This window comes from Phyllostomus discolor, chromosome X, assembly GCF_004126475.2.
Source record: "Phyllostomus discolor isolate MPI-MPIP mPhyDis1 chromosome X, mPhyDis1.pri.v3, whole genome shotgun sequence".
Lineage (NCBI taxonomy): Eukaryota > Metazoa > Chordata > Mammalia > Chiroptera > Phyllostomidae > Phyllostomus > Phyllostomus discolor.
Genome location: NC_050198.1, coordinates 68,551,254 through 68,562,456, shown reverse-complemented (window position 1 = coordinate 68,562,456; position 11,203 = coordinate 68,551,254). Strand labels below are relative to the sequence as shown.

Here is an 11,203-nt window from a genome sequence, read left to right as displayed (position 1 = left end):
AGCATAAGGGTTAGAAATCAGGCTAAGAAAGGGAGAAAATAAAATTTAAAATGAAAATAAGATAGGGCATGAGGAAGATGTAAAGATCACATTATTTCTAATAGGCCTCAGAAATCTTACAATCTATGACTCCTCAGAAAAGGGGGAATTCTAGTAGAAAAATTATTGATTAAACCTAGTTAATTCATAACAATAAAAACTAAGCTCTAAATTGAGCCATGTAACAAAATATTTTAACCGAACTACAGTAAATTTTAAAGGCTAAGACTATTGCATCCTGTAATACTTTTCAAAAATTAGAAATGCGTTTTATACAAAAACTTTTTCATTCAAAATCATAGATCTCTCATCCTAGTTAGAAGGAAACATTCATTATTGTGATTGTTGTTGTATAAATTCATTTTGGGTTCACTTTTCATTACAGGATCTCTGTACAGTTTTCAAATACGATGGCATAAATATGATTACAGCTTTCTCATTTTACAGATGAGTAACTAAACTATAATGCAGAAAGTTTAATAAATTACCCAGTGCTCACCCATGAGAGACAAAGCTGGAATAGAGCATAGTTATTCTGATACCAAAAATTCCATTTTGCTGACTGCATTGCTCACCTTCATTACCTGCTCCCAGATTCCTTAAGGACTCATTTGCTTTTGATTAGCTCAGACATGTCATTTTCTCTTTCTAAAGTGCTGCTTTTCTGGGTAAAGTGTATCTCTAGTTCAAATTCAGCCCAAATAACACCATCTCAAGTGAGAAAATTACTTATACAGACTGAACATGTGCACTCCTTTACCATTTGGCTGATAGTTTGTGAGACAATTGATCTTGTCAGACACTTCATAGCCTTTTTCAAAGTCCAACAGCAGTTCTCTGCTAAATGGCACTCAGCTTTTCTGGATGTGTTGAGTTTCCAGATCATAATATCCTAAAGCAGAGGTATCAAACTCATTTTCACCGGGGGCTACATCAGCCTCGCTGTTGCCTTCAAAGGGCCGAATGTAATGTTAGGACTGTATGAATGTAACTACTCCTTAACAGTTAAGTGAGAACTGTGTGCTGACTCTGGGTAGAAACTGTGTGCTGATCCCAGATAAAACAAGGTAGAGGGCTGGATTCATCCCACAGGCCTTGTGTTTGCCACTTGTGTCCTAAAGGGTAGAGTCTATGATTATTTGACTAATTTTATATTGTTGGTGACTCTGGATGCTTAATAAATATATTTCATGGTAATGATGATGACAAGTTAATGTTCCTCAAAGTGCCAACCAACCAATTTAGTGACAATCAAACTGGTCATTTGATATCATAAAAAATCCGGTTACATGATGGAATGAATTATTCAAATTGTTGCTGTTTGCTTTTATTCTGTACAGACATAACAAATGATAAAGTTGCTTCCATATTGAGAAGACTTAAGAGAATTGTGCAACATATATACGCATTAGTACTCAATTTTATCTTATAAACTATGAAAAAGCTAAGTAAAATTGCTGTAGAAATTAGAAATTATAATCATATAAGCATGGAATCTTAGTAATTTCCTTTAGGTAGCACTTCCTAGCCATTAATTTATGTCCTTATATTCTTGGCAGAGAAATTTCCTGGCTCAACTTCACTAATGATGGTCTAGTGCAATTAGAATTTAGTACCCCAAGCAGGAAGCTTCCAAATACCTTTTTTGGCTTATATAACTTTTACTTCCATATCTATATTAGGAAAATGAAGTGGAAAAGTAAATACATTGAAGACAAAAATCAATGGATACTGCACACAACAGAAAACCAAGGACTGAGATTTGCAATCGAGATGGTGGAGTAGGTAAATGCTGTGCTCATCTCCTACCAGGACCACATCAAAGTTACAATTAAATCATAGAACAAGTATCATTGAGAACCACCTGAAGACTAGCTGAACAGAAATCTTATAAATAAGGACATAAATAGACCATGAGAAGACTGATCAGATGGGCAAAGATTCAGAATGAGCAAGTCCTACACCTGTGGTATGCCTATTAAGAATCAGGAGGGAGCCCTGGCTGGTGTGGATCAGTGAATTGAGCACCAGCCTGTGAACCAAAGGGTTGCTGGTTTGTCTCCCAGTCAGAGCACATGCATGGGTTGTGGGTCAGGTCCCCAGTAGGGGTTGTGTGAGAGGCAACCACACACTGATGTTTCTCTCCCTCTCTCCCTCCCTTCTTCTCTCTAAAAATAAATAAATAAAATCTTTATTTTTTTCAGTGATTACAAGACAAAAATTTAATGAAAATTGGTCAGTGGGTATGGAATAATCCAAGAGGCAAAATAGTTACATGGGGACTGTATTAGACATTTAAAATAAATGCTGAAGTAAATGTTACATATTGTCATCATCTGATTCATCTTCTTCCTTCAAAGATTCCTTAACATATTTCTCCGCCTCTTCCCTTATATCTTTTGGGACAATTTCATGTCTTCCTTTAGTTATTTCACCAACCCAGCTGAGCTCCAGTTCAAAAGCTTTATCCTTAACTTCATCATGCACTATGTAAATTATTTTTGCAACTTCTTTAACAACATCACGACATGTCATTTCTTTCATCTGAAGCTTTTCTATTTCTGTCTTTGCAGCTTGCCTGGCTTTGCCAATAGCACAGCCCCAATAACCATATGAAACACCTGATGGGTCAATCATGTAGAGTTGTGCACCGTCATTCACAGTGTAAGACCCTAACATGAAACTGCAGCCAAAAGGTCTAACAGCACTGTAGAGTGTATATGCATGTATATACATGGCCACTCTGTCTGCAAGATGATTTAGTGGAATATCATAGCCAAAGTTAGACCTAAAGTTGGAAGCTTCTTCTCTTGCAATGTCTGCTAAAGAACGAGCATCTGCCAACAAACCGGCTACTGCCATTCCAACATGCCGGTCAACATTAAAAAGTCGTTTGTTGGAACCTTCCTCATAAAGTTTAGAAAGGACTAATTTTTCTACCCCAAAGACAATGCCATCTTTACATCTGATTCCAATAGCCCGGTGCCGATAGAGCTCATCCTGCTAACACCAGCCGAACGTGTAAGGCTTCAGGGCCTAAAGCAATAAATAAAATCTTTAAAAAATAAATTAAAAACAAAAGAACAAGAGGGAGAGATCCAAGATGGTAACAGAATAGGTGGAAGCTACACTCACCTCCTTCCAGGACAAAACTAGAATTACAGCTAAATTATAAAACAATCAACCTGAATAACCAACTGAAGATTAGTTGAACTGGGGTCTTATAACCAAGGATTTAACAGAAGAAGCCACAGGAAGACTACTGGTAGGAAGGGCAGAGACATGAAAAGGGCTGAACCTGTTCTCATGGGTGGTGGCTAAGAATCTGGAGGGTTATTTCTGCTGCAAAGGTTCCCCATGAGGAGCAAAAGATCTCAACCCCATGCTGGGCAGCCCAGAGCACCAGAGCTAGCAAGAGGAGTGCACATAACATCTGGCTATGGAAATCAGCAGAGATTCTGTGGGCCAGGGAAAGACTGAAGTCTGCTACAAACCCAGGTGTCCTGTTAAAAAGACAGTACACAAAATTTCGTTCACAGATCTGGACTCTGGTAGGGGGAGGGCAGCTCAGAAAGTTGTATGGCTTTGGGGAGAAGGCTAAAAGGACAGCCACCAAGGTCCCTGTGCTAAGTCCCTCACCCACAGTGCCCACAGATGCCATCTTTCCAGAAATGAGCACTCCCCTCTATAAAACATTAGCCTAAGGTAATGAACTAACCCCACCCTCTTGACACCACAGAGATACAAAGGATTATAAGGAAATACTCTGAGCAATTATATGCCAACAAATCGGACAACCTGGAAGAAATGGATAAATTGCTAGAAACATACATACTTCCAAGGCTAATGAAATCAAATCACTAATTTATTTATTTATTTTTAAAAAATATTTTTAATTGTTGTTGCAGTATAATTTTCTATCTTTTACTCCCATCCCAACCCACCCACCCAGCCCTCCCATCCTCCCTCCCATTTCCACCCACTCCTAGTTTTTATCCATGTGTCCTTTATACTTCTTCCTGTAAACCCTTCCCTTTTTCCCCTGAAATTCCCCTAAAATTCCCTCTCCTCTCCCCTCTGAACACTGTCAGACTGTTCTCTATTTCAGTGTCTTTGGTTATATTTTGCTTGTTTGTTTGTTTTGTTGTTTAGGTTCCTGTTAAAGGTGAGATCACATGGTATTTGTCTTTCACTGCCTGGCTTATTTCGCTTAGCATAATGCTTTCCAGTTGTATCCATGCTGTTGCAAAGGGTAGGAGCTCCCTCTTTCTTTCTGCTGCATAGAATATCCTAAGAACCCTGAAACACCAATCCAAAAAATCCTATGCACCCCAATGTTTGTAGCAGCACAATTGACAATAGCCAAGTGTTGGAAGCAACCTAGATGCCCGTAAATAAATGAATGGATCAAAAAAACCATGGTACATTTGCACAATGAAATTCTATGCAGCAGAAAGAAAGAAGGAGCTCAAATCATTAATTTAAAAACTCCCAACAAACAAAAGCCATGGCTCAGAGGGCTTTACAGGCAAATTTTACCAATCATTTAAAGAATAATTAATACCTGTCTTTCTCAAACTATTCCAAAAATCTGAAGATGGGGGAAGACTCTCAAATTCATTTTATGAGGCCAGCATGGTGCTAATACCAAAACCAGAAAAAAAAACATTATAAAAATTATATGCCAGTGTCTCTGATGAACATAGATGCAAAACATCATCAATAAAATATTAGCAAACCAAATCCAGCAATACATTAAAGTATACCATGGTGAAGTGGGATTTATTCCCAGACTACAAGTTTGGTTCAATATTTACAAATCAATTAATGTGATATACCATATAAACAAACTGAAGGATAAAAGTTATATGATCATATCAATAGATGCAGAAGTATTTGAGAAAATAAAACATCCATTTATAATTAAAAATTCTCAACAAAGTGAGAATAGAGGGAACATACCTCAGCATAATAAAGGCCATATGAATAACCCACAGCTAACATCATACTCAATGGTGAAAAATAAAATAGATCAGTATTGTATAGTTGAACCTAAAGGAAGGAGTGTTTCAAGAATTGAATAGGTTGTCAATATTGCTGCTAACAGGACAAATAAAAGGGGAATAGTAAAGTCTATTTAGAGACACTGTTGGCCTTAGACACATCTGTTTTTTATAGAGGAATGGGACAGAAAGCTAAATAGTAGTGGTTAGTGGAAGATAAAAAAATAGAGACACACCTTTAACAGGAACCTAAACAACAAAACAAACAAACAAGCAAAATATAACCAAAGACACTGAAATAGAGAACAGGCTGACAGTGACCAGAGGGGAGAGGGGAGGGAATTTCAGGGGAAAAGGGGAAGGGTTTACAGGAACAAGTATAAAGGACACATGGGCAAAAACTAGGGGGGTGGAAATGGGAAGGAGGAGGGGAGAGCTGGGTGGGTGGTCTGGGATGGGAGTAAAAGACAGAAAACTGTACTTGAACAACAATTAAAATTTTAAAAAAGGAAAGGAAAAAGAAAAAGGAAATGGAGACAATGAATAAAAGAAACTGCAATAGGTTTGCAGCTGATAAAAACAGGAAAAAATATATAGATGTAAGTGACTAAAAGAGAAGAGGAATTGTGAAAGCCTTTTTAATTGAATAAAACATTACAACATTTATGAGTGTTATGCTTGAGGTGGCTCATTAAAGACAATTGTTAAATTTTAAGAAGTTTTGAAGTCATTGTAAATGAAACAAAGAAATAAAAACTCAGAACTTGTTAATTCTTAATTAACTATGCTTATCATTATATATACATGAAGTGATTTATGTTGATTGTATCTGTATGGTGGAATATTATATATAATGATCTATTACTGCACTTCACTTCCCAACTCTAAGTTCAGGGATATAATGCATCATTGACCAAGAAGAGAATATTTACACCAATAAATTGGCAAATACCACAAATAAGGGCTTGATTAATTCATTTTTTAGTTGTCTGGAGAAAATGTGATAGAGAACATCTTAATGCTGACTAAACTTAAAAATTGTCTGTGACCATTATATTGTGAAGAAGACAAAAAACTGAGGAACTATTATGCCAATACTCAAAAACTATTATGGAATTTGGCAAAAAGTCACATCACTGATGCATGTTACATTTTGACACTTTCATTTCTTAATGTTCATCTTTCTCAATAATGTAAAAAATATCAGCTAACATTCTTGTCAGAATTAGTCATTTCTCAATTACAACCACAAATTTGCTGTTAATATACAAGTTTAACAAAAAACAATGATAGCTTTCAGTGAGAATTAATTATATGAAGTAGCAATATTTTATTTGTAATTCATGTGCTATACATACTTTTCATTAGTAAAATATATAATCATGCATATATATGCAGTTATTGAACATTTATCACCACATTTATAGCTCAATAAAAACATAATTTAAACGTATAAGCAAATTTTAAAAATCTATACTTGAATTACTACTACAGGGGCACCTTGGTACTTGTCACTAATTCATCCTAGAACTTGTGATACAAGTGCCAAAACTGACTGGTACCAAATGATGAAGCGTTTTCTCTTTCAGGATGCTGTTGTGAATCATACAAATTTTATCAAGAGCAATGAGTCCTGAGCAAGCGCCGAGTGCTGAAACATTTTTTCTCATCAAAATGCAACAAGGACAGGGCATGACAAGTTCTGGAGCTGATGTGTACCTAGATATGACTATTTATGAATGTGAAAATGATCTTAAGCATGGACAAGACAATGCAGGCCTAGGGCAAAAGTCAGAATATATGCAGGGATGGGCAAAAGTAGGTTTATAGTTATAATACAAATAAATAATATAATAATTAATAAATAATAACACAAGAATAAACTGGTTACCCATTCACAAGTATAAACCTACTTTTGCCCACCTCTGTATATGAGATGTATTTGTGGGAGGTATCCAATATAGTAAGGGGCATGGCTGGGGCAAAATTCAGAAAATACTTAATTTATAATCTTGAATCAATAATGTAGACTTACACCAGACCATGATTAAAACTCAAGCAGTTCATTTCATTTGTCATTCAGTTAAGGCACTATAATAAAAGTTATAAATATTTAATATGGATGAGACACTGTGCTAAATATTTTAAGTACATTAATTCTTTTAAATATTTTAAAGGTCCTTATACAATAGGAATTATTATTACTACTAAATTAAATGAGCAGAGGAAAGTGATGCTCAGAAGATTTGTTAACTGCACAAATTTATAGAATTAGTTAGAGGAGCTAGGATCTGAACAAAGTTTTGCCTGACACCAGTCATAAAGTTGCTGGTGCACTTCACCACTATATACCACTGCCTCTCTCTAATCTAACCTTTTTTCCAGATTTACTGAGGTATATTTAAAAAATAAAAATATCTACACTTACATCGATGTTTAATGTACAAATACATTGTGAAATAATTACACTATCAATCTAATTAACATATCTATCACTTCACATAGTTACCATTTTCTTTTATATTTCTCATTGTGTGGTGAGAACACAAGATCTACTTTCTTAGCACATTTCAGATATCAAGTACAGTATTGTTATCTATGTCATATTTCTATATATTAGATCTCCAGAACACATTTATTTTGTTTAAATGAAACTTTATACCCCTTGACAAATATCATCTTTTTCCCCTGTTCACCCAACCGTGAACAATCAACATTCTATTCTCTACTTCTAATGAGTTTGACTATTTTAGATACCACATTTAGGTGAGATCATACATTTTGTGTCAGTACACACACACACACTATATATATATAGTTATATATAAATATATATCACATTTTCTTTACTTCATCTATAAATGGACACAGGTTGTTTTCATATTGTGGCTATAGTAAATAATGTTCTAATGAACATGGGAGTGCAGATATCTCTTTGACATACTGATTTCATTTTCTTTGAATACATACTAGAAGTAAAATTATTGGATCATAATGTAGTTCTATTTCATTTTTTGAGGAATCTCCACTATGTTTTTCATAATGTCTGTACCAATTTACAGCTCCACCAACATTGTGCAAATGTGCCCTTTTCTCCATATTTTTGCCAATATTTGTTATCTTTTGGCTTTTTGATAGAAGCTATCCCAAGAGATGATATATTATTGTAGCTTTGATTTCCATTCCCTTATGGTTAGTAATATTAAGCACTTTTTATATATCTGTTGCCCATTTGTAAGTCTTCTTTGGAGAAATGTCTATTTGGGTCTTTTGTTCATTTTAAAAATTAGGTTATTTGGGGGTCTTTGCTACTATTTATATGAGTTTCTTATATATTTGGATACTAATCCCTTATGTAATTATAGAGTTTGCAAACATTTCCCTCCATTCTGTAGCTAGCCTTTTCACTCTGTTCATTGTTTCCTTTGCTGGAAAAACCTTTATAAGTTAGATGCAATTGCACTTTACTTTTGCTGTTGTCACAATTCTTCCTTTGTTTTTGAATTTTGGTAAATTTACTATAATATGTCTGGGTATAGTTTTCTATGGATTTACCGACTTTGTAGTACTTACAGCTTCATTAATCATCTTGTCTATTTCTCTCCCAAGTTTGGAAAGTTTTGCACCATTATTTCTTTAAATAAGCTTTCTGGGTTTTTTTCTTCTCTTCTTCTTCTGGGACTCCCATAATGCACATATTTTTCCTTTTGATAATACCCCATAAATCCCACAGGATTTTTTTTCATTTTCATTCTTCTTCCTTTTTGATTCTCTGACTATATAATTTCAGATGACTTGTCTTTCACAATTTAGTAATTTGGCATTTGCTTTTCTAAAAACATGTTGATAAATGTTAAAATGTTATACTGGCATTTTAGAAATTGTGGACAGCAGTGTGGTGATTGCTGAGAGGAGGGAGATATAGGAGAACTAAATGGTAATGGAAAAATACAATAAAGATTAAATAAAAATAATATAAAACATGAAACTTCCAATGTTAAACACTTGTCTCCTATGGTTGACTTGGATTTAGACATTTGTATATTCTGTTTCATGGAAAGGAACTTTCAAAATTTTGTCAATGCTTATATAATGTACTATTATCCCTCATCAAAATCTTCCTAAAATCTAAAAGGCTGTTATTAAAAGTATGTTTTTTATTAGTTTAAAATGAGTCAGTTTATAGCTTTCAGATTTTCAGGGAGTGAAAGATAGACAGGGTACCCATAACTATGTTTTAATAGACATAGGATGTTTGTTTACCATTATGACAAATACCTTCAACTTTCAGATATTAAAAGAAAATAGCCTAAGGAAATATAAAAGATGTTTTGGGCCAATTTACGTCTTAGTAAATATATTAGATCATTTGATCTATTTTTAAAACATGGCTAAAATCATTAAAAATTGTAGTTTATAATTGTCAAACAATGCATTCATGTGATGTGAAAAGATAAAAGGAAACATAGAAACAAAAAAATCTCAAACTACTCCAAATCCTAAGAAATAATAATTTATATATTTCTTGGAAAATATGATTTATTTTCATTCTAAAATTCACTTTAAATGCTTGACATAAATTTAATACCTAAGAATGGCAATTGTCAACCTGTTTGCTGTAAGAATTTAAAAAACATGCAGATGAGACTTCTGGCCAAGATGGAGAAATAGGTAGACACATTGTGCCTCCTCGCACAACCAAAAGGACAACGACAATTTAAAACCAGAAAACAACCAAAACTGACAGAAAATGGAACTGTATTGAAGTCCTACAACCAAGGAATTAAAGAAGACACACTCATCCAGACCTATAGGAGGGGCAGAGATGGGCACGCAGAGAGGACTTGCTGCAAAGTGGCAGTGGACCACCAGGGCAGACAGGGCAGCAGCTGAAAGACTCAGCACTGGATTGTGGTACAGGGTGCACAAGGCTGCAGCTGGCCAGCAAGACTGCAGTGGTGGCTGGTAGAGCAGGTGGTCCCACATTAGCATGCAGATAAACTGGGAGGAACAATTGGAGAGCAAGACAGAGCTTGCAACCCAGAGCTCCAGTGCAGGGAAATGAAGCCTCAAACCACTGATTAAAAACACCCGTAGGGGTTGAGGTGGCAGTGGGAGAAATTCCCAGCCTCACAGGAGAGTTCATTGGAGAGATCCACAGGGTCCTAGAAGGTACACTAGTCAACCCACCCAGGAATCAGCACCTGAAGGGCCCAATTTGCTTGTGGGAAGCAGGGGAAGTGACTGAAAACTGGCAGCACGCTGAGCAAGTGCCATTGTTCTCTCTCAGGACCTTTCCCCACATACAGTGTCACAACAAAGCTACATGGGTTACCCCACCCAGGTGAATACCTAACGCTCCACCCCTCACTACATAACAGGTGCATCAAGACAAAAAAAGTGGCCCAAATGAAAGAACAGATCAAAACTGCAAAAAAAAAAAAAATACAACTAAGCGATGAAGAGATAGCCAACCTATCAGATGTACAGTTCAAAACACTGGTAATCAGGATGCTCACAGAATTGGTTTAATTTGCTCGCAAATTAGATGAAACAACGAAAGCTATACTGAGTGAAATAAAGGAAAATGTAACACAGGGAACCAATAGTGATGGGAAGGAAACTGGGATGCAAATCAATGGAAAGGATCAGAAGGAAGAAAGAAACATCCAACCAGAAAAGAGTGAAGAAACAAGAATTCAAAAACTGAGGAGAGTCTTAGGAACCTCCAGGACATCTTTAAACGTTCCAACATCCGAATCATAGGGGTACCAGAGGGAGAAGAGGAAGAGCAACAAGTGGAAAACTTATTTGAACAAATAATGAAGGAGAACTTCCCCAATCTGGCAAAGGAAATAGACTTCCAGGAAGTCCAGGAAGCTCTGAGAGTCCCAAAGAAGTTGGACCCAAGGAGGAACACACCAAGGCACATCATAATTACATTATCCAAGGTAAAAATGAAGGAGAGAATCCTAGAAGCAGCAAGGGAAAAGGAGACAGTAACCTACAAATGAGTTCCCATCAGACTGTCTGCTGATTTCTCAGAAGAGACCTTGCAGGCAAGAAAGGACTGGAAAGGAGTATTGGAAGTCATGAAAGGCAAGTATCTACATCCCAGATTGCTCTATCCAGCTAAGCTATCATTTAGAATGGAAGGGCAG

General features: G+C 35.8%; 1 protein-coding gene across 1 annotated transcript; it reads right to left on the bottom strand.

Moving 5' to 3' along the window:
• Window positions 1-2,243: 2,243 nt before the first annotated feature.
• LOC114505527 (proteasome subunit alpha type-3-like) lies at window positions 2,244-8,630 on the bottom strand. The gene is made up of 2 exons (XM_036016356.1): window positions 8,598-8,630; window positions 2,244-3,039 (listed from the first exon to the last, which is right to left on the bottom strand). Exons 1-2 carry the CDS (start codon window positions 8,628-8,630, stop codon window positions 2,359-2,361), a joined length of 714 nt encoding a protein of 237 aa, XP_035872249.1. The 3' UTR covers window positions 2,244-2,358.
• Between the last annotated feature and the right edge of the window lie 2,573 nt (window positions 8,631-11,203).